The sequence below is a fragment of the Rhinocladiella mackenziei genome, assembly GCF_000835555.1.
Source record: "Rhinocladiella mackenziei CBS 650.93 unplaced genomic scaffold supercont1.1, whole genome shotgun sequence".
NCBI classification, from domain to species: domain Eukaryota; kingdom Fungi; phylum Ascomycota; class Eurotiomycetes; order Chaetothyriales; family Herpotrichiellaceae; genus Rhinocladiella; species Rhinocladiella mackenziei.
Window position 1 is genome coordinate 4,592,807 of NW_013550604.1, and position 22,420 is coordinate 4,615,226.

At 49.9% G+C, this 22,420-nt stretch overlaps 7 protein-coding genes across 7 annotated transcripts; 5 read left to right on the forward strand and 2 right to left on the reverse strand.

The window, feature by feature from the left end:
• Positions 1 to 1,341: 1,341 nt before the first annotated feature.
• On the reverse strand, positions 1,342 to 1,803 carry Z518_01617 (uncharacterized protein; the record flags this gene model as incomplete). Its single annotated transcript, XM_013422216.1, has 1 exon — positions 1,342 to 1,803. The coding sequence occupies one exon, from the start codon at positions 1,801 to 1,803 to the stop codon at positions 1,342 to 1,344; it is 462 nt and encodes a 153-aa protein (XP_013277670.1).
• A 997-nt stretch (positions 1,804 to 2,800) lies between these two features.
• Positions 2,801 to 3,682, forward strand: Z518_01618 (60S ribosomal protein L2-B; the record flags this gene model as incomplete). Its single annotated transcript, XM_013422217.1, has 3 exons — positions 2,801 to 2,849; positions 2,915 to 3,406; positions 3,459 to 3,682. 3 exons carry the CDS (start codon positions 2,801 to 2,803, stop codon positions 3,680 to 3,682), a joined length of 765 nt encoding a protein of 254 aa, XP_013277671.1.
• A 934-nt stretch (positions 3,683 to 4,616) lies between these two features.
• Z518_01619 (uncharacterized protein) lies at positions 4,617 to 6,031 on the forward strand (the record flags this gene model as incomplete). Its single annotated transcript, XM_013422218.1, has 4 exons — positions 4,617 to 4,743; positions 4,807 to 4,974; positions 5,022 to 5,418; positions 5,470 to 6,031. The coding sequence occupies 4 exons, from the start codon at positions 4,617 to 4,619 to the stop codon at positions 6,029 to 6,031; spliced, it is 1,254 nt and encodes a 417-aa protein (XP_013277672.1).
• A 743-nt stretch (positions 6,032 to 6,774) lies between these two features.
• Z518_01620 (uncharacterized protein) lies at positions 6,775 to 11,205 on the forward strand (the record flags this gene model as incomplete). Its single annotated transcript, XM_013422219.1, has 3 exons — positions 6,775 to 6,867; positions 6,961 to 10,917; positions 10,972 to 11,205. 3 exons carry the CDS (start codon positions 6,775 to 6,777, stop codon positions 11,203 to 11,205), a joined length of 4,284 nt encoding a protein of 1,427 aa, XP_013277673.1.
• Positions 11,206 to 11,761: 556 nt separating this feature from the next.
• Z518_01621 (sodium/hydrogen exchanger 3) lies at positions 11,762 to 14,152 on the forward strand (the record flags this gene model as incomplete). The annotated part of the gene is made up of 6 exons (XM_013422220.1): positions 11,762 to 11,813; positions 11,864 to 11,893; positions 11,953 to 12,102; positions 12,159 to 12,292; positions 12,358 to 12,883; positions 12,939 to 14,152. The coding sequence occupies 6 exons, from the start codon at positions 11,762 to 11,764 to the stop codon at positions 14,150 to 14,152; spliced, it is 2,106 nt and encodes a 701-aa protein (XP_013277674.1).
• Positions 14,153 to 14,902: 750 nt separating this feature from the next.
• Z518_01622 (uncharacterized protein) lies at positions 14,903 to 20,278 on the reverse strand (the record flags this gene model as incomplete). The annotated part of the gene is made up of 1 exon (XM_013422221.1): positions 14,903 to 20,278. One exon carries the CDS (start codon positions 20,276 to 20,278, stop codon positions 14,903 to 14,905), a length of 5,376 nt encoding a protein of 1,791 aa, XP_013277675.1.
• Positions 20,279 to 21,487: 1,209 nt separating this feature from the next.
• Z518_01623 (uncharacterized protein) lies at positions 21,488 to 22,191 on the forward strand (the record flags this gene model as incomplete). Its single annotated transcript, XM_013422222.1, has 2 exons — positions 21,488 to 21,613; positions 21,664 to 22,191. 2 exons carry the CDS (start codon positions 21,488 to 21,490, stop codon positions 22,189 to 22,191), a joined length of 654 nt encoding a protein of 217 aa, XP_013277676.1.
• Positions 22,192 to 22,420: the final 229 nt, after the last annotated feature.

A 22,420-nucleotide genomic window follows, 5' to 3' on the forward strand; every position in this document is an offset into this window, starting at 1 on the left:
ATAGGAAATGAAGCAGAGGATGGCTTGAGGACTGAGGTTAGGTTCGTCCTGCCAAGACCCTAGGCCGCTAAACCGAAAACGAATGTCTACAGGCGTGCTCGATGCCACTAGTCGACCTCAACCCTTCTTAACTACCACCCGCGCTACAGGTTAGAGGACGATTCAAGGAGCTGAAATTTCGGAACGCTGCTTGGAGAGCATTCGAAGAGACAGCTGATAGGTATCATGTTGATGGGAATGACTGACCGCAGTACCCGTTATAATCTATTGGTTGGTCTGATTCTGTGATTTGCATAGTCGTTTGCCATGTCAACTATCCAGCTATGACCACCTTTTCTTGCGTTTTCCTGGTGCTACTGGGACTGTGCATTGGATTTTTGGGGGCGGGGGGTATCAATTCTTCCCAGGTAATGAGCTACATCTGGCGCTGCGAACAAATCAGAGATGGAGGTCCAAAGAATAATTCTGTGAACTGAGAATCGTCAATCTCCTCTCATGGACTTTCAAGTAAAGGCCGGGGGTCGCGATAACCGTCATATTGGGTCAGGATCATAGCGACATGTGTTTCCTAGCCCTGGCATCCAGGAGCAGGGAATTCTCACGAAGAAGCAGCCTGGCAAGTGTGCAGGTTTTGGTCTCTGTGGCACACAGGCCACTGTTGAAAATTTTGATGTTCTTACCTAGATTGCAACATCTGCCGCGGAACTCCAATCGTCCGCGGCTCAATGTTCGGTATCCTTGCCCATTCTTTTGGATGTCGTTGGCTATCAAAAGCATGATTTCAACGATTGGAAAGATGATGTCTCCTCCCTTGAGTCTGAGCTTTGTTGTTTTGTCAGGCCAGCAGACTGCATCGTAGTAACGAGACTGTTCAACGCCCGATTTGGCTGCAGCGATTGTGATCCTGCCGTCTGATTGCAGACGAAGTCCAGGTCGACAGTAAACAGCTGTATCTCCAGTAGCATCGACGCGAGCCTGGACGGTAGTCCTGGTGACATGAGCTGCCCCATGGATAGGAGTTTTGATATTCCACCCTTCTGCACGACTGAAGCTGACGCGTTGGGTCGCGACCAGCCAACCTGATGTGGAGAATGCCTCTCGTGCGAGTCTTGTCCAACAGGTAGCAATGTACCTGTCAAATATTTAGGATTCCTAAGGTCGATATTTAGAGTCCGGTTAGGTTCTTGTTGCTGTGGGAGAATAGTAATGGACGTGTCAGAAAATAACGAGGATATCTAGACCCCCCAGTTGAAGGATGGTCATGGTTTCCGTCAATGGTCGCTCGTCATCATCTAGCAAACCACGATGAGTGGGTATAGTGAATCGAATTTGGCTTCTCTCTCATGGCAGCAATAAAGTGTGGCTTTTGTTTCTGATGTCTTCCCCGTAATTAAGTTCCTGGGCCCAGAAATCATTCATCTCGCTGGCGCGGATTTCAGATCTCCGCTGGTTACTATTCTTAAATCCTCGAATTTCCGGCAAATAAACACCTTGTTGTCCTTTGACGTTTTCATTTACTTCGGACATGGAAGCGGAAAGCTGCTGGAGAGTAAAATCAGTCTGATTGAGTACTTGCAGACCGCCGGTTCGATGAGCAAAATCGGCGATTCTTCTGGTCAGCTGCTGTCGATAGGTATTGTCTTCAAGCGGTTGTTGATATTTCGGGGGCGGGTCGATAATTTCGTGTGATTTCGTTTCAGCACAAGAAGCAAGGCAGAGACTATTCGCAGATAGAGGTAAGCTGGATGGAGAAATTTGGATGCCCATAGATCTAGGAGAGTTGTACTCAGTTTTGGTGCGCATATAGATAGCTTGACCGATATTGAAGTAGACTGGCAAGAATGGGACAGAAGCCTGTGGTATTCTTCGAGAAATTTCAACCACACCGCCTTATTTGGGGAGGGGGAAATGGTTCCTTGTTTATCTATCATGCAGCCTTCATCTCCTGCTTCGAGCGGGATGTATATCAAGGTTTTCAAGTCATTAGTGGGCGTATATTTTGTACAACGGATGTAGCCTCTTTTTTTCGGCTATGGCGGATCAACGGGTCGGCTTGACGGTATTGGAGATTTTGTGGAGGAGGAATGCCTGAGCGTAGAGATTGTCTGGATGGGCCTTGATCATGAGAATTCGGTGAGTATTGACGGCGAGAATGAAGGAACATGCAGAATCTGTGGACCTGAAGGAGCTCGTGGAGGCTGTCAAGGAGGAGCTTGTGGATGTTGAGCACCTGAAGGAGTTTCAGCTGTCCCTCTGAAGAAGTTCGGGATGGCTGAGATGGCTGTTCCCTAGAAGGGGAGGAGACACTTGACCAGCTGGCAGTGGAGGAAACGGTGAGTTCCTATGCGGACCGGATATTGTGGGAACGCTTAGGGAATGTGATGTATAAAGATTGAGGATGGGAAATAAAGAAATGAGGGGAGAGGGCGTAAGTAGCTGCGGCATGATCCGATGAATAGATGCGGAACGGGGCACTGGGAATGACAAACTATGACATTTCGTGACATTATGTGCTCAGTGAATGTCTGGATTCTTCCATTTTGCTCGCGATGAATAGCTACGGGGAGCGTTTCATTGAGCAAAGTCCGAGATGGGGAGGAGTTGGGAGCAAAGTGGGGTACCTTCCCGTTACATAAACCGGTACTGCTCCTCTGTAGTTGTACTCCGCACTAATCGGAGCAAGGCATGCAGATGCCAAGACAAGTGAACGCTAGCTTCTTTCGTCTCCTTGCCGCACAGAAATTTGTCCCTCAGTCTCAGACCTTCAAATCTGCAATAACATCGACGACTCTTCCGCAAGATGGGCCGTGTTATCAGAAACCAGCGGAAAGGCCGCGGAAGTGTGTTTAGTAAGTTAGAGCGACCGAGTTTCGTCTGAAACTTCATTGAATCGATCTGACATCTCCTTCTCCAGCGGCACACACTCGATTGAACAAGGCGCCGGCGAAGTTCAGAACCCTCGATTTCTCCGAAAGACATGGTTATATCAGAGGAATCATCAAGGATATCATCCATGATCCCGGACGTGGTGCGCCGCTCGCACAAATCGCGTTCAAAGATCCGTACAAATTCAAGACCCGGGTCGAAACAATGATCGCAAACGAAGGAGTCTTCACAGGACAATTCATCTACGCCGGAAAGAATGCAAGCTTGAATGTGGGCAACATCCTCCCTCTGGGTGCAGTCCCCGAGGGAACAGTCGTGTCGAATGTTGAAGAGAAGACTGGTGACCGAGGCGCTCTGGGACGAACGTCTGGCAACTATGTCACTGTCATTGGACACAACCCCGATGAAGGCAAAACTCGAGTGAAACTCCCCAGTGGTGCAAAGAAGGTCGTTCTTAGTTCAGCGAGAGGCATGATTGGAATTGTTGCAGGTGGTGGACGAACCGATAAGCCCCTGCTCAGTACGTGGAAGATGATTATTTAGGTCAAGGAATGGACTAACTATTTATACAGAGGCGTCGCGTGCAAAGCACAAGTTCGCCGTCAAACGCAACTCCTGGCCAAAGACCCGTGGTGTTGCCATGAACCCTGTGGACCATCCTCATGGTGGTGGTAACCATCAACACATCGGCAAGGCTTCAACTATCTCCAGATACGCTGCTCAGGGTCAAAAGGCTGGTCTCATTGCTGCCAGAAGAACTGGTCTGCTCCGTGGTACACAGAAGACGAAGGACTAGGTGTGAGGGGTTGATGGGGGTTTCAAAAACGGCGTGGAATGTGTTACGGGGCCTCAGCCATTAGCCAGGTGTGACATTTTCGACAAGAGGCTGTCGGATCTTCGTTGCAAGTACGTGCAATGAATCAAAATCAAATTCCAAAAGACTTTGAACAGACCTTTCCCCGTGCGAGTATCCTGCCGACTAATTTTTGTTCCCCGGAGTAGAGACAGCCCGCCATCCCTTTTTAACTGCCGCAGTGTCAACTGGTACATAGATCGACTTTGGGTAATTTCCTCAACAGACGGCCTTGGCTCGTGGGCCACTCCCAGTAAGTCCGGTACCCTGGACCGCGGGCATGTGGCACTCTGAATTCGTGTTAAGATTTCCAGACTTAACAACAGCCGGTCCACTCGCACGGAGAGTGCCAAATGCTTGCGAAATGTTTGCCAAATGCAACATCAGACCCAGCGGCTCGTGGGCTTTTGGTGGCGTTATGTTTCAGAAGAACAGGAGAGTTTGAGGTTAGGGGCAGAGTGCGGGAGCCACTGGCTGTTTGGTGCGCTTTGCAGACCGATTGATTGACAGTGACTGGGGTTGCGCGTTACGATCGCCACTGCCAGCATTTTATCAAAAGCTACTTGAACCCTGGGATGTGGTTGGGTTTGTTTTTGTTGGGTATTTGTGATCTCCTTGTTGTTCGACGACACTATACATACTACCGCTGCTCATTGTTCACTGCTCACTGCCCACTTCTCGCCTGACTTTCTTTTTATCGCTCGCAACCCGCTCAGCATTCCAGCCATAATACCGCCGTCTGACCCATCCGAACCCTCCGTTTCTCACAGACAAACCATTCCATCCTCTTCATTTATCTTCCGCATCTGGGGTTGTATCCCTCGTTTATCTATCAATATATTGGTTCCAAGGCCTCATCCGCCTCATTCTTTCCATCATGAATGTCAACAAGAAGCTCGATCGTTTTAAACAGTGGGCAGGAGAGCGCATGGGCGGGGAAGTAAAGACCAATGTCTCAGATGACTTCAAGGCATTGGAGGTGGAAATGGGCTTGCGACAGGAGGGTGTGTATATTCCTAAAACGTATCCAAATGCTCTAGGAACAAATCCTGACAGATTGGCTCTAGGGCTGGAGAAAATGCAGAGATCTATGAATGCGTACATCAAAGCCGTCTCTAAGCGATCTGAGGTAGAGGGCAAGGAGAAGACACTGCCAATTGCATATATGGGAGGGACCATGATATCCCATGGCGAAGACTTTGAACCAGACTCAGAATACGGGCAATGTCTAAACAGTATGTTATCCTTCCTTCGACATTCACAATAAACTGATGTATGAAAGTGTTTGGCCGAACACAAGAGAGACTGGCCCGCGTCCAGGAAGCATATATTGCTAGCGCCACTTCTTGTTGGCTGGAGTCCCTGGAGAGGTCATTGGTTCAATTGAAGGAATATCAAGCTGCGCGCAAGAGGCTGGAGACCAGACGGCTTGCATATGATACTTCGCTGGCGAAGATGCAGAAAGCTAAAAAGGAAGACTTCCGTGTCGAGGAGGAGTTGCGGACACAAAAGGCCAAATATGAAGAGTCAGCCGATGATGTCCAACGCCGGATGGAGGAAATCCGTGATGCAGATCCGGAGAGTGTTGCTGAACTCGGAGCGTTTCTGGATGCCGAGCTGGCATACCATGACAAGTGCAGAGAGGCACTATTACAGTTGAAAAGCGAATGGCCCGCAAGGTAAGGAGACTCCAATCTTTCGAATGTGCGCCTTCTGACACGATTGCGCAGCCCACAACCACAACACCGAGGAGGCCGTCCCAATACTCGGTCACGGTCGAACACCGTCCGGTCCTACACGCAATACGTGGAACCCACAGAAGAGTCAACTCCTGTGGCCGAAGTGCGTCCAGCTATCAAATCCAATCGGATACAGACTGGTCGATTTGCGGAACAGCCCACATCTGACCATTCGCCTGGTATTTCAACTCGGCCAAATTTCCCCAGATCAACGACATTCGACAGCAACCACAATCCAGCCAGAGACCTGTCTCCCGGAAATCCTCGAATTTCTCGTGTTCCAAGTGATTCTCTGATGATCCGCACAGCGCGGTCGCAGCTGAGGAATGTGGAGGAACAAGACGTTTTCGCGGATGACTCAGGCTCTTACACGAACAGTAGCCCTGATCATGGCTATGGGGAACAGTCTGCTTCTCCTACGACTTCGCATGGGAGCGGATCTCTCACTCCCCTCACTGGAAAGAAGAGTGGTGCACCTCCTCCACCCCCTCCTTCGCGAGCAAAGAAGCCACCACCACCCCCTGTACCGGCGAAGAGGACAGTTTTTACTTAGAGCCATGCTGGACATGCCGCAGTTTTGCTATATCAGTCCTTATGAACAGGCTTAGATTGATTTGGCAAGTATGGCGTTGGCTGGAAAGCAGGTGAATTGAGGGTCTTGCGTACCAGAACTAGAACCCGAGCCGGAAATGGCCTGTAGTGGGCGGTGCATTATGACAGACATCGAGACATTACGATATGCAGAGAATAAATCATGCTTCGAGCATTGAGTTGTTAGGACACCTGGATAGGCAAGACCAGAAAATGAGTGCCAAGCCGGGGCTGGCCGGTATAGCACGTGACTGAAAACTTCGACCGTGGCCACTCTATCTCTGAGGGCGACTTTGCGTGTCACTTCCCTCGCTGCTGCGTCGGAACGTGAAGCCCCCCTCTGGTGCCTCCAATCGAAAACCATCATCAACGCGTCGCAACCATCTCTTTTCATCTCAACTGAGCATTGTTCGGTCACTATACCACCTGAGGAGTGCGCCCAAGGACGGCAGCCAACTCTTCGTCCCCTCTTTTAGGCATCCTCACCTCAACCGCTCGACCTCAGCCCGACTCGCCACGAACTTGGTGAACTACGACACTGCGCCAAGTTCATCCATCTTCACGAGGCTACCCCGATCCCTGCCAATCGAAGGCCCACGGGTAGTGTATCGTTATCGTTTCGATGCTCAGACTCATCCTTCACTGATTATCCTGACCGCGGACTGCCTGGAGCTAGAATATTCAAACCACAACTGATAAGCCGCCATGGCCTCAGTTCAGTCTGCGCCCTCCATGCAGGCCAATATCCCTCCTTTCACCCAAAACATATCCCAACAACAGGTCCAAGAAGTCTACCAGGTATGTAGCCATCCTGAATTCATGTTCTCAACTTCCACCCTTTTTTTTTTTTTTTCCCTTTTTCCCCTCGTCGATCTGCTAACAACATGACAGAAATTCCAGCGCATGAAAGCCCAAAATGTTCCCGAAACCGATCCCGAATACCTGAAAGCGCATCGATTCCTCGCCGCTGTCCAACAACAACAGAACTACCGCAAGATGGCCGCATTGCAGGCACAAAAACATCAGCAACAACTTCAAGCCCAACAACAACAATCTCAACAACACGGACAGCAGGTGAACGGGAATGCCAGCGGCCCTTCGACAAACGGAACAAGCAACAGTCAATCGGATTCTGCGGCCGCGGCGGTAAATGGAACACCTTCTGGACCTAACCCGTCATCAACAACGAACAGCGCGCAACCCTCGGGGTCACAACCCCAACGCGCCGTAGCGCAAGCGAATGGGAGCTTCACCCCAGAACAGTTGAATATGTTGAGGACGCAAATATACGCGTTTAAGATGCTATCGAAGAATCTCTCGTTACCAGCAAAACTACAGCAACAACTTTTCCCTACGCTTAAGCAGCAGGCAGCGACCGGAGTAGACGTCAGTGGAACTTCGGACAAAGTTGCAGAGGGAGGTGCAGAGCCAAAAGAGACTGGTGCGAGTGGGACTGTGCGACCAAAATCATTTTTCAATTCTTACCAGTCCCCATACGATCTTCTCGCAAAAGCGATAAGCTTCTCAGATCATTCCCATCGCACAAGACGCCAAAAGATCCCCAGTCTCTTACCTATGGGCATTGATATTGACCAAGTTCGCGAAGAACAAGAACGACTTCTCTACAATCGAGTCCAGGCTCGCAAAGCTGAGTTAGCGGCACTTCCTGTGAACATTGCTTCTTGGGACCCGAGTAAATCAACGGACCCATCGGCCGACGACACCCTGAAGATCAAAGCCTTGATTGAATACAAGAAGTTGTCTTTGTTGCAGAAACAGCGAGAGTTCCGACGAGAAATTCAACAGGACTTGTACTATTATGATAACTTGGCCATGACGGCGAACCGATCAATGCATCGTCGAATGAAGAAGCAATCTCTGCGTGAGGCTCGTATCACAGAGAAATTGGAGAAGCAACAGCGCGACGCAAGAGAAAACAAGGAAAAGACCCAACAATCCAATCACTTGCAGGCCATTGTTGCTCATGGTCAGGACATTCGTAACAATGCCATTGGTCAACGCAATCGTGTTCAGAAGCTGGGACGAATGATGGTCACGCATCACCAGCATATGGAACGTGAAGAACAGAAGCGGATTGAGCGAACAGCGAAGCAGCGATTGCAAGCATTGAAGGCCAACGATGAAGAGACATACCTCAAGTTACTTGGCCAGGCCAAAGATTCTCGTATCACCCATCTCCTCAAACAAACTGATGGTTTCTTGAAACAACTTGCCGCTTCCGTGAGACAACAACAACGAAGTGCGGCGGAGAAATGGGGGGAAGACAAATATATCGATGAGGAAGAAGATGAGGAAGATGAGGAAGAAGATGAAGAGGGTCATGGCAAGGTTGATTATTATGCTGTCGCTCATCGGATCAAAGAAGAAGTCAACATACAACCCTCGATCCTGGTTGGAGGCACCTTGAAGGAATATCAACTCAAGGGTTTGCAGTGGATGATATCCCTCTTCAACAACAACCTCAACGGTATTCTTGCCGACGAAATGGGCTTGGGCAAAACTATCCAGACCATCAGCTTGATCACCTACCTCATCGAGAAAAAGCGCCAAACCGGTCCTTTCTTGGTCATCGTGCCTCTCAGTACCCTCACCAACTGGAATCTTGAATTTGAGAAGTGGGCACCTTCAGTCAGTCGCATCGTGTACAAAGGACCCCCGAACAGCAGGAAACAGCAACAGATGCGAATTCGACAAGGCAACTTCCAAGTTTTGCTGACGACCTACGAATATATCATCAAAGACCGACCGATCTTGAGCAAAATTAAGTGGGTTCACATGATCGTCGACGAAGGCCATCGTATGAAGAACTCTCAGTCCAAATTGAGTAGCACCATTACCCAATACTACACTACGCGTTATCGACTTATTTTGACCGGGACCCCGTTACAGAACAACCTTCCTGAATTATGGGCGCTTCTCAATTTCGTTCTACCCACAATCTTCAAGTCGGTGAAGTCGTTCGATGAATGGTTCAACACTCCTTTCGCCAATACGGGTGGACAAGACAAGATGGAGTTGACCGAAGAAGAGCAATTGTTGGTCATTCGTCGTCTTCACAAGGTGCTGCGGCCTTTCCTGCTTCGTCGTTTGAAGAAGGATGTCGAGAAAGACCTTCCCGACAAGCAGGAGCGCGTGATCAAATGTCGTTTCTCTGCCCTTCAGACTAAGCTATATATGCAACTGATGACGCATAACAAGCTGGTAGTGGCCGACGGCAAGGGCGGCAAAACTAGCATGCGTGGCCTCAGCAACATGTTGATGCAGCTGAGAAAACTGTGCAACCATCCCTATGTGTTTGAGCCGGTGGAAGATCAGATGAACCCCGGCAGAGGGACCAATGATTCCATCTGGCGAACGGCCGGCAAGTTTGAGTTGCTTGACAGAATTCTACCCAAGTTTCGTGCCACTGGTCATCGTGTGTTGATGTTCTTCCAAATGACTCAAATCATGAACATCATGGAAGACTTCTTGCGATTGCGAGGGCTCCAGTATCTTCGCCTTGATGGCGCCACCAAAGCGGAGGATCGGTCCGAACTGCTCCGTATTTTCAATGAGCCTGGATCACCCTACTTCTGTTTCTTGCTGTCCACCCGTGCGGGTGGCCTTGGTTTGAACTTACAGACTGCAGACACCGTCATCATCTATGATTCGGACTGGAATCCTCACCAAGATTTGCAGGCACAGGATCGTGCCCACAGAATTGGCCAGAAGAATGAGGTTCGAATTTTGCGACTCATCAGCTCTAACTCGGTCGAAGAGAAAATCTTGGAGGCGGCTCAATTCAAGCTTGACATTGATGGCAAGGTTATCCAGGCCGGCAAGTTCGACAACAAATCCACCAATGAGGAACGTGACGCATTCCTGAAAACTCTCCTGGAGTCGGCGGAAGCGGCTGAACAGGTGGGAGACCAAGAAGAAATGGATGATGACGATCTCAACGACATCATGGCTCGAACCGAAGAAGAATTGGCCATCTTCAAACAGATGGACAAGGAGCGTAACGAAACTGATGACTACGGGCCTGGTCGACCACTTCCACGATTGATGGGCGAAAGTGAGCTTCCTGAGATATACATGGCCGAAGATAACCCTGTGCAAGAAGTGGAGGAGGAGTACACAGGACGAGGCGCTCGTGTCAAGACTCAGGTGAAGTACGATGACGGTCTCACGGAAGAGCAGTGGCTTGCGGCCGTGGACGATTCAGATGACTCGATTGGCGAAGCTGCAAAGAGGAAGGCGGCACGCATCGAGAAGCGACGGTCGAACAAGGCCAAACGTGAACGAGAGGCGGCGGGGATTGTTTCGTCTCCTGAGCCTGAACGTGATAGTTCCGAAGAGGAGCCTCAGCCCAAGAAGAAAGGTCCTCGAAAGTCCGCGGGTCAGAAACGCAAAGGCGAGGATCTTGAAGAAGAGACGCCGGCATCAAAGCGAAAGCGGGGCAAACAAAGCCACAAGGCTACAGACCCGCTAAGCAGTGCAGATCGTACGGCGTTGCAGAAGGCCCTCAAGACCGTTTTTGAGTCGATCAAGGCGTTGGAAGTACCAGACTCGGATCCGGAAGAACAATCGGAGGATGACAGCGACGACGAGCCACCCACTCGATTGATCATTGGACCGTTCTTGGAACTTCCTCCCAAGAAGATGTATCCCGACTACTACAATTTCATCCAGGATCCTATCGCCATGGACATGATTGAGAAACGCATCAATAGTCACCAATATTCGAGTCTCAAAGATCTGAGCAATGATATTGCCCTACTGGCCAAAAATGCTAAGACTTACAACGAAGACGGCAGCATGTTGTACAATGATGCGATTGCCATCGAGGTGAGACCTAGGAACTTTGACAACTGTATCAAGTCAGTGCTAACATTCAGACAGAATTACTGCAACGAAGCTATTGCAAAACAAATTGGCGAAAACCCGAACCTTGGGCATATAGGGGAGAAAATTCCTCTCGATGGGGAGTCGACCGCGGCGGCATCCAGTGCTGGGACACCTCGGGGGTCGGTGGCACCTGCGGGGGGAACTAAACTGAGGTTAACATTGGGAGCAGGTAGCAATGGGTTTGCTACGAATGGAACGACGAGCGGAGCCGCGAGTGGAACGGAATGAGACATAGGTACTAATGTACAATTACGAGGTGCACTTGACGGCGGAGAATGATCATTGGGATGGAAGGGCGTCAATTATCAAATGGATCCGCATCTGGCATTGGGCAGCTTGTGAAACAGGTCAAGCTCACAGAATGCTTAAATCGGGCGATTTCGATGCCTTTTTATTATTCGAACAAGAAAGAACCTGTGAGACTGGTTAGTTTTGTAGATTTCTTCGGGCCCGCCAGGGCTGTGAAGTGTATCAAGGGTAAAGTCCTTTGTCAATTCTCTTCTCGAAGTTCGACGTTTCTGTTTCCTCAAGAAGAAAGGGCAACCAAAGGGTCTGTTATTGTGGAGAAAAGGTCGAGCCTCGTTAAAAAAGCCCACCACTACCGCAGCCTGCCTCTCAACACCACCTCATCTATCCACCACCCATCGACGCAGTCTCTCTTGTGTTTCACATGACTCTACCACAATCACGCTGCTTCTTGCGTCCCTATTCAACGCACGTTGCACCTACCATGCTCCTTTTGTCGCCCAGTTTCGCATGATAGACCCCTTCAATCTGCGCCAACATGGCGTCCAACATGGCGTCGAGTCTGGCTGGCGCGACAATAAATCTCCTCCGTATGATGCACTCCTCATGTTGGGAACACGCAATACTGACTTAGAATCAGGCCGACAGGTGGAAGACGTCGATCCAGATGGTATAGGAGCACCGCCTTTCCTTGTACACTCTTTCTATGGCTAAATCCTTTCCGAATAGAACCCTCAGAAGCCGGTCAGAAAGAAATCTTTTCCTCATGGGCGCTCTTCATCCTGATCATGCTGCTCATTGCCGCCCTTTTCACGAGTTATATTCTGCAACAGAAAAGGATCCAGGCCGTCCATGAAACAGTCATCTCTATATTCGCCGGTGCGCATCCTCTCCTCTCCAGTTCCGCGACCGCACTCAACTGATGAGGATTCCAGGAATGGTGGTCGGATTGATTATACGAATTACGCCTGGAACTGCCATACAAGACACCGTCAGCTTCGACTATCAGTTCTTCTTCAACCTCCTTCTCCCACCCATCATTCTAGCCTCTGGCTACGAGTTACATCAGGTTAGGCTCTCAGCAAGAGTTGGAAACTTGAATAACCGCTAAAAAAAAAAAATTAAAACACGCAGGCAAACTTTTTCCGCAATATCGGGACCATTCTTACCTTTGCGTTCGCCGGAACATTCATTTCCGCCGTCTCGTTGGGTTTAATTCTTTGGCTGTGGACAAGAATCCCTTTCGACGGTTTAACCATCACTTGGGTTGAGGCCATTTCCGTGGGCGCAACCCTCTCCGCAACAGATCCCGTTACTATTCTCGCCATCTTCAACATCTACAAGGTCGAACCCAAACTATATACCGTCATTTTCGGCGAATCCATCCTCAATGATGCCATTGCCATTGTCTTATTCGAGACTGCCCAGAGGTACCGAGAAGGAGCCGCTGGAAATTTGAACATCATCAGCCTATTCGAAGCCATTGGCATTTTCTTGCTGGTATTTTTTACCAGTTTATTGATTGGTGTAATCGTGGGTGTCGGAACGGCTCTTGCCCTGAAATACACTCTCGTTCGAAGATTTCCAAAGATCGAGAGTTGTCTGATTGTCTTGATCGCATATGCAAGCTACTTCTTTTCCAACGGCGTGCATATGTCAGGTATGGAAGATGATTCCTCTAGGTCTGACAGGAGCAATATGTTAACAGTTTCTAGGTATCGTGTCACTCTTGTTCTGTGGAATCACCCTCAAACACTACGCATATTACAACATGTCGAGACGCACGCAACTCACTACCAAATTTGTTTTCCAAATCACCGCCCAGCTTTCCGAAAATTTCATCTTCATCTATCTCGGACTCGCCTTATTCACGGAAACAGATCTTGTTTTCAAACCTCTTTTTATTCTCGTCACAGTGGTCGGTATTTGCGGGGCGCGATGGTTAGCGGTATTTCCACTCTCAAGAGCAATCAACTACATTATTCGGCTTCGCGCCAAACGAAAAGGTCGTGACGTGGCAGAGGAACTTCCATGGCATTATCAAGCCATGTTATTCTGGGCAGGGCTTCGTGGTGCTGTTGGTGTTGCCCTCGCCGCGGGACTTCAAGGAAACGAAGGCCCTGCCCTCCGTGCCACTGTTCTTGTTGTCGTGGTGCTGACTGTAATCATCTTCGGTGGTACCACGGCCCGCATGCTGGAAATCCTTGGAATTCGTACTGGTGTGGTCGAAGAAATCGACTCGGATGACGAATTCGATATTGAAACCGCCAATGGCGGCACATATTACAAGCGCTCGGGTACAGGCTTCGGTCACAATCCCCGGTCATCTATCGGCCTCGACTACGTTGGCAACAGCCGGCCTGGAGGAGTAAATGGCTCCGCCTCACGTCCCCGAAATGACAGAGGCTATAGTAGCAGCAATGGTCGATCGCCACCATTCAGCCAAGCCAAAAATGGGAACCACCGCAAGAACTCCACCATCAGCCAACGCGAACGCGAAGCTGCCGCTCAGCAAGGCACGCTTTTGTCAGGTCACGGCAGCAACAGCGGTTCTACGAGTGACGATGAAGACGCCGCCGACTTGGACCTTCCTCCCGTCGCACCCAGACGCAAACCTTCACCTTTAGCCATGCCTCCAACAGGTCCAGAAGACCCCAAATCCCATTCCGCGCCCGAGATCGGCCTGGACAACGACCAGGACCCTGCCGGTGCGGATGGCGATATGGGCACTGCAGGCGTGAGAGTCACAGGAGAGTCAACGACCGGTCTCCTCAGTGGCGTCGGTGCAAGCAGTAGTATCCGGAACTTACTCCGCGGCGCCACTGCCGACCATACGGCCTGGTTCCGCCAGTTGGACGAAGACTTTATCAAGCCGCACTTACTACTTGATCAGCATCAGGGGCAGGGCAAGGGCCCCTCACCCGTTTGAATGGACTCTTCTAGAAAAGGGAAATATATGCGTGACAAATAAAGGGAAAGGAAAGAGCACTCTTCTTGTGTATATGCCCCCAATGTGCATCTTGTGGTACGTGTGATTGGTTTGGTTCACGTTTGATATTATGTTTTAAGTCTACGGTCCTACGTATATGTTGAACAATCTGAGAACAGTTCAGCTCAGGCTTACTGCATTTCAGCGAGGCTCTCGGGATCCAAAAGAATCTGGATCCAGAGACTCGAAAATATAGATCCCGTGATTTCCCCATCCACGTCCAGATTTCCTATTGTACGCCGTCCTGACACGTCCGACCAAATAGTAGACGGGACAACGGATACTTGGTAGAAAGGAGCATGTGGCATCACGTCCCTAAAACATCCAGAGCTGTATGCTGGAGATATAGATACAGGTAGGTAGTTACGCTCCACTGTGATACAAACCCCCTTTCTTTCCTTGCCCTTCCCCACCCCAATGAAAATTTTCCACAATTCAATTCTATTGAATTCAACATGCTTCTTCTTTCGCACAATTAAGACCTAGGGGTATCTTTGGTAACCCAAAAACCAAAAAAAAAAAAAAAAAAAAAAAAAGGGAGGAGACAGAGACCATCAAAACACGCAACGATAGTGGGTAATGGTAATGAGAGAAGAATCCGTTCCCTTCCAGTCCAATTCCAACTCAATCAAGTTTCACAAGTCAGTATGGGTACAAGGAGGTCCATGGTCTCATGCTCGGGCATCAACATCATGCCCCAGCTCCAACTCCTCGTTCAATACCATCTTCATTCTTTATCTCTTCGTCCCGCCGAGATTCATCATCCGGCGTCGCACTGACAATGATAGCCGGTGGAGGTTGTGCTGAGACAGGACTTAATGTGCCTCCAGATGATCGCTTATCATCTGTCGGGGAGTCTTCGTTGACACCGTCCACATTAGAGAAAGGTTTATCGTGCTCAGGCTTGCTCTCGGTTGGTGATTGCACAGATTCTCTCCCGGCACCGCTGCTTTGTTGTGCCGTTCGTCGTCTCATCCTTCGATTCTTTCGTTCTTCATCCGCACCATCTCTTCGCCTTCTAACATCAATTTCATCCCCGGTCGACGGGGCGGAGCTTCTCATCTCTTGGAGAGCTCTCAACGCTCGATCGGCAACATCTTCACTCTCACTAACATCTCCCTTGCCACTAGTACCATCTTCGGTACTAAGATTGTCCTCGCCTGACTTCTCTCCCACGCTGGCAAGTCCGCGGCTTTCCTCCAATCCATCCTTGATAGGCAGATCAGGTAATTGTTGACCGCTGGCAATTCTTTGATCATGTCTTTCTTTCAGTCTAGCGCGTCGTCTTCGGTCACGTTGATCTTTGACCTGTGGTGCAGCAGCCCGGAGTTTCTCCAGAAGAGTCTCCATGGCGCCGTTGGCTGGTGGACTACCAGGTGTTTCAGCTCCGCTTGCACCACCACTTGCATTGGCGCTGGCTTGAGCTCTCTTTCTAGCCATGCTTGCTTCGAGACGTCGCTTGTTCTCTTCTAGAGCAATGTTCTTTTCTCGTGACTTCTTCCATTCTGTCACGAAACCACCAAGCTTGCCGAAGAAATCACGTCTGGCATTCTCGTCTTGGTTGTCTTCACCAAAGTATGTCATGATATCATCATAAGTCCTTGACGTCTCTTCCAAATAAAGCTGCATTTGTTCAGCCTTTCGCCTCGCTTCTTTCATAGATCTTTGCACAACTTGGGCAACGCGATCTTGAGGATGGAACTTCTTAGGGTCACTCAAATTACCGGCGTCTAGCGAAGATTGAACATTTCTGATGTTGTCAATGTACTTCTTCGCGTCTTGTCGTAATTGGTCCACATTGAGTTTGGAGGCATGCACCACGCCGGCTATATCCTCGACGAAAACTTCCCACTGAGAATACTGATTGCGAACGATGCGCTCGATGAGATCGGCGAAGGTAGTCTCGTTCTTGTCGTCTTTAACCATTCCCAGTCGTGCGAGTGAACTGAGCTTGAAACCAGACGCTTGTTTGTTCGAGTCGTTCATATAATTACCAATGTCAAGAATAAGGGCCAGGACGCTCATCAACGAAGTTGAGTCGCGAATCGCTTCCGAGACGTTGACAACCTCCTTCAATTTGGCGGATATGTCATCATAGTCGCTTTCGTAAGTCCTTGTTAGAGCAAGAGCTCGCATTCTTGCTTTCCAATAATGGTGTAACTCATATGCTGTCTGTAGATAGATCTGATCTTCTCTTGTCAAGTCAGCAGGATCCTGTTCGCGTTTCGAAGTAACGGCGTCAGGTCCGGTCCAATCCTTACTGTAAGGCGCCATGAGCTTAGCAATGTTTTCGGGGATGGTGCAAAGATCTTCTCTCTGCAAGAAATCCATGACCACATTATTGTCAAGCACCTCTCGGTCACAATGAATGATCTTCCGCACAACATCATCGGCCGAGTCGTTTTTGAATTTGGCCATAGAGACATGGAAATTTCTCATCATATCGCTGCTGATAATCTGCTTCTTGTCGCTCTTGCCCTTGTTGCCGCTTCCGCCAATGATTTTAATATCCTTTGCAATAAAGAGTTTCTCAACTTCGTCAAGGACACCCTTTCGCTGCAGTTCGCGATATTTCTCTTCCCTAGACTCGGTATTGGCATTCTCAGCCCAAACCGTAACCTGTGGCGTATCGACCTTGTCCCAATGGAAAGCCTTAAGCTTCTTCTTTGGGCGCATGATGGGATTCTTGAGCATAGGGACAGGAGTAACTGGTGATTGAGGCAGGAAGTGGCCATATTGGACCCCCGGAAGCGGCGGAGCACCAGGTGGAGGTGGAGGAACAGGTGACATTGGACTCATGGGTAGTGAGCCAGGTGGAGGTGGCGGCGGTGGCGGCGGACCTCCTTCAAAACCAGGTATGGACGGCGTAGCAGGAGAAAGAGGCATTCCAGGAGGTGGAGGAGGTGGAGGCGGAGGACCAGCTTCGAATCCGGGAATCAAGCCGGGAATTGATGGATCTGATGGAGGCGGCGGAGGAGGGGGTGGTGGTGGCCCATTGAATTTAGCTTCCGCTGGTGCTTCGTCAAAAGGCGTTCTAGGAGATTCAGATTCCAGACTTGGACGGCTAGGGCCTGTGGTAACACCAGCGTCATCTCCCTCTGCTGCATTTTCATCGCTGTCATCGTCCACCTTCTTGACCTTCGAGGCGAGCTCTCCAAGGAGACTTGTTTGTTGGTCTGCGCTAATCTTCGGTCTGGAATACTCGACCAAGCGTGGTTTCTCGTAAATGACCTCCTCTTCCGCTTCTGATTCTTGTTCGGCTTCCTCGCTGATTGCCAAAGCCTCCAATACGGCTCTTCTGGGTCCTTTGTGGGCATTGCTACGATGAACACTTCCCATGACACTATTCGTAAGATGTCGTCGAGTCTTTTCTTGGAAGTCGGCGTCGAGAGCGTCATCCATCTTTTCACGAAGTTCCCGGAGTCGATCGGAAGGACCTGTTTGACCCCATACCTTGCCTTCAAGCTTGAATTGGGTCTTCGTCCGCTCAAGATTCCGTTCGAGACGTTCCATTAATTTCTCCCTATCCAAAATACCTTGCATTTGGGCGGGATCTTGGCCTATGGTTCCTTCTTTGGCGGCGCGAGAAGCTGCAACATCTTGAGCATCTCGGAGCATGAGGTATAGCTCTCTGGTCTCCAGTTCGTTCCTCTGCAGTTCCTGAGCCCGAATTCGTTGGAGTTCTGCGACTTCAGACTTCAAGGACTCGGCTTGCCTTGATTGCATTTCAATAACACCAGCCTGCTCTTCGATTTGCTTCTGCAATCTCCTGACGAGTCCATCTGCGCCCATTGCAACTTGGGCCGCCATTTCATCTCGTTCAGCAAGGGCAGCTTCCGCAATCTGCCTGGATTCTGTGGCTTCATCGAAAGCGATCCGTGCTTCCTCATCGGTATGCAGTCTGTCTAGCAAGCTTTGAACCGTGAAATTCAAGCTCTGCTTGAGATCCATATCTGGCAACCGTCGGTCCATGGCCACATAACTGAGCATTGAATCCACAAGTTGAAACATTCTTAATCGCTCCTCCGAGTTGTTTTCCCGGAGCAGTAACATATGTTGCATCGCTGAGATGAAGTAGTCCTGGGTTCTCGTTCCCTGAACTCTGGTCATAATGGCGTCCGTGATTTGCATTGGATCTGTCATATCCTTAACTTCGCCCTCGATACTGTCGACGATACTGCTCCCTTCCCGCTGTAACAGATCCTCATAGTCGATCGCTTCGTTTTCGCGGAATTTCGCCACCTGTTTATCTATAACATCGTACTGGAAAGATTCCATCTTCACCAGGATCCGTTTGATACCGCATGCAATGAATTGAGCTCTGATGTGACATCGTAATTGCAAATCCCGTTCAGGAGCGTCGACCAACATGTTGATAAGGACCAACGTTGCAACAGCATATTCCATCAACAGGTTTTCGACACCAATTCCACCTTTTCGAACCTCTTCGCTGGCTCCCACGAGACTGCCCATCTTGCCTCGGCCATCGATGGTGACTTCAACAATTCGCATCCAAGCATCAAACCGACCATTTTCGTTGATTAGATTCTTCACATGATCCATGGCTTGTAGAACCTTCAAATGTCCCTGACCTTGGTCCCAATGGCACAGGAAGGTCAAAACCTCGCTAACCAGCTTTCTCGTGGTAAGGCGTGGAGATATGAGGCATAAAGCTAAAGCCACAGGTATCTGCTCATGGGTCAGAGCATCATCTGCGCCATATTTGTTGTTCATGAGCGCCTTTAGACATTTGACGATATCGTATTCTCTGTCCAGGTCTTTTTCAGGCGAAGAATTATTGTTGACCGGAGTAGGTCCACTAGCCTGACGTCGATTTATCTTGATTAAGACACTGGTCAATGCAATTTGTCCCTGCGCCTCGATGAATGACTTGACCCAACTAATCGGTTGCGTTCGCAAGCTGACGCTGAGACTCTGCAATTGCTTCGAAGTGATGCTGTTATCCAAAATTTTCTTGACATACCATTCTGGTGTACCATCAACATCTCGAGAAGTCGGTCCATCAACAGTTCCAGTTTGTCTGGCTTGCTGTCTTCTTTTCTGTTCTCCTTGCCACTCTGTGAGCTTGTCTTGGTGCACAAGAGTCCATTTCTTTGCCGGAGCATATGCCATCATTTGTCGTTTTGCCTGCTCCGGCAAATTTTGCCATCCACGCTTGTGCATGAGCTGTAGAAATAACTTTTCTATTTCGGCATCACTCTGTGGTTTGGGAAGATAAAATCCAGCAGGAGTGAAGGGCGTGGTCGAATTAAAGGATGAGGCTTGTTGCGCCGGCCAGCCGGAATGTGAAGTGAGTTTCGATAACCTCGAATGGGTGGGAGATAGAACGGTGACAGAAGAATCGGAATCTTGTCGAGATGGCATCGCTGTCCTCGAAGAACTTTCGGAGGAGAATAGACTAGAGCCTCTCGTTGCTGAGGACGCGGTTGATTTTATACTGGCTCCATCAAAAGATCTCCGTTGTCCACCAGAGTCAGTGGTTGAGACTGAATCATATGTCCCATGTTGAGGCCCACTGCTGCTCCCAGGTCGTCCCCACTGTTGATATTTTGCTCCCCGATCCCCAGCCTGGCTTGATGCCATTGTAATTCCATTCGAGCTCGAGGATTGATGAGGAGCCGGTCGGGGGCCGGTCGGGTGTGATGCGCCATTTGCTGTGGCATTGAAAGCAGGATATTGGTGGAAGTCGGTCCCTCGGGCGAGTTGATGGGGTTGCGGCTCTTTTCTTCCCGGTACTTGGTCGTCTCGAGGTAAATAGTCGACAGAAATAGGCGCTTGTGAGCCAGAAGTCGCCGAGTAAGGAATGGAAGTAATGACACCGGCCGTCATGGCAAGTCCTGAAGTGTCAGCGTCCTGGCCGTCATTAGAGGCGCCGGATTCTCTCTTGGAATGTCGTGAGCTCCAGGATCCATTGGTATTGTTGGAGTCAACACTGCCGGCTCCCTCGTATCGGCTATCCGCTCTAGTATCTCGGTGGCGTCGGAAGAAACCTTTGCTTGCGGACGACTGTCTGGTCGTCTTGTCGGTTTGGGTTATGGGGGGCATCCTCGGTGGCGCGCAGGAAAGGCAACAACAGGACGCATGTGTGTGCAATCGAAATGCCCCAGAAGGGGTGCCCGCCTCTTGAGACTTGCAATCCCCTCGTTACAAATATCCTATTTTGTGACGTCTGTTGTCCGAATGGAGACTATCCATGCATTGTACCTGCAAGTTCTGATACACCAAGTTTCGGCAGCAGAGATGGATGTGGGCAATGAAAGGTACGATAAGGATCGGTTCAGCACGCGGTAAACAGTTCAGGTGAGCTGAACAATGAAGGGGGTATGAATGTGGAGGTCAGTCGGTCAGCGAAAGGCTCGTGCGGTGTGGGCGACGCGGAGGCTAGAGAACAAGACGTATAGAGAATGACACAAGGCTGTTGGACACAGAGATGATCAAACATGAATTGTTCGCCCGTGGTGGTGTACGTGGTGATGAACGAGTCCAGTCAACAGCGCGGTGGTGATGGAACGAAGGCTTGTCGGTTTGCTACTGCAGTTTGATGTGGTGTCTTGACCCTTGCGGCTGCTCTTTCTGCCAGGGGTTCACTGTCAGGTTCTTTTTTGGGGGTGGGGGGCCGCTGATTAGCATTGAGTTAGCCATTAGCCTTCAACTTCAGCAGCCCAGCATCCAACTATTTAGCCAAACACCCCGAGCCTGAGGGCTAATACTCTGTCACCCCATCGGCATTATTGAGGATTCCTCCCTGTCTTCCTCCTAATCTCAAACTAACCCGGACTTCTGATTCCCTTTCTGCACGCGATTCTTTAGTCTCCTACAAGCACTCCCTTCTGGTATCCCAATGGTCAGTGATCTTGGACACCCTAACAGGCCTTCTGGAGGACTTCCTTTCGAACATTGACCTTTGACACTGCTACAGCTACGTTCTCCAACACATGTCAGACATCGAGCCCGAGGGGCCCCCCCCCCCCCAAAAAAAGAGTTCGGACAATAAAATGAGATCCCTCAATGCGTTACCACGTGAGCTGCCACCACCATAGGGAGCAAGTCGACGCCAAAAGCCCCATCAGGAGGCCGCTAAACCCGTATATCTCCACGCCTTTCGCGGCCTCGCGCAGTTCGGGTCTCGACAACCTGCAGAACTGCCAGAATTGGCTTGCCTAATTTCACGAACGGGGATTGAGTTGAACACTTTCGCTCTTTATAACTACCTCATTCTCCCCTCCATGCCAAAGCCGCCACTATGGCGGCATAATGGATTTGATCGGCAGGTCCATACCTGGCACAATTGTGTCGACCGAGGGTACGCCTCCTGTGTCCGTAACCGCAACTGATTCGGACGGCAAGATGGCTGGGTCAGGGTTCATGACCTTCGCAAAGGTACATAAGATGAGCCATTGCGATGGGAAAGACTAATGAAATCTATGCAGACTATCCTCTTACCGATGTTCATATCCGCCATCCTCTATCTCTTGATTTTCCACGCCCTATTACCATTATATCGCCGACACCGGGCCCGCTACTCACAATACCTTCCCCTACAATCCACCTCTCTGTCTTCCCATCTCCCTGAATCTCTTCAGCCTTCATCATTACGAGATCGCCTCTCGACTCTAATCCTACGCCTCTTCCTCCCCTCGACGTGGGCATTCCGCAATCGCTATATCCGCCGTAATAGTGTCGTCAGCGCCGATGGGGAGCTCTTTGATGAAGAATCTGGGGAAGCTATGGTTGGCTTCGACGTTCAGGACCGAACCCGACGGCGAGATGGCATGGAACGACAAGTTTCGAATATGAATGCTGCAAGCAGGACTGTGAGTGGTGTTGAGGATGCTGGGTCCGACTCTAACCGTCGGCTGAGTCGTGAATTGGAGGAAGGATTTCGTGACGACAGTGAGGACGAAGGAGACGAGCATGAAGTTGTGGCGGGAAGACGAAGCTTGAGTGCTCAGAGATGAATGATCAAGGGTCCACTGGGTTCGCAAACAAGGCCCAATATATGATGTATGTCTGCTCTTTGATTTCTGTTCTCCTGGTATCCAATTGATCCCTTTTTCCCTCTTGATTTGTTGTATGAGCTTCCTCATGTCGAGGAGAAAAATGTCGATATCGCAGCACATCAGTGTTTCCATGGCTCGACCCTAGCTGACAGGGTAACTGAAAGTCGTTTTCGTTAAGCATGGACAG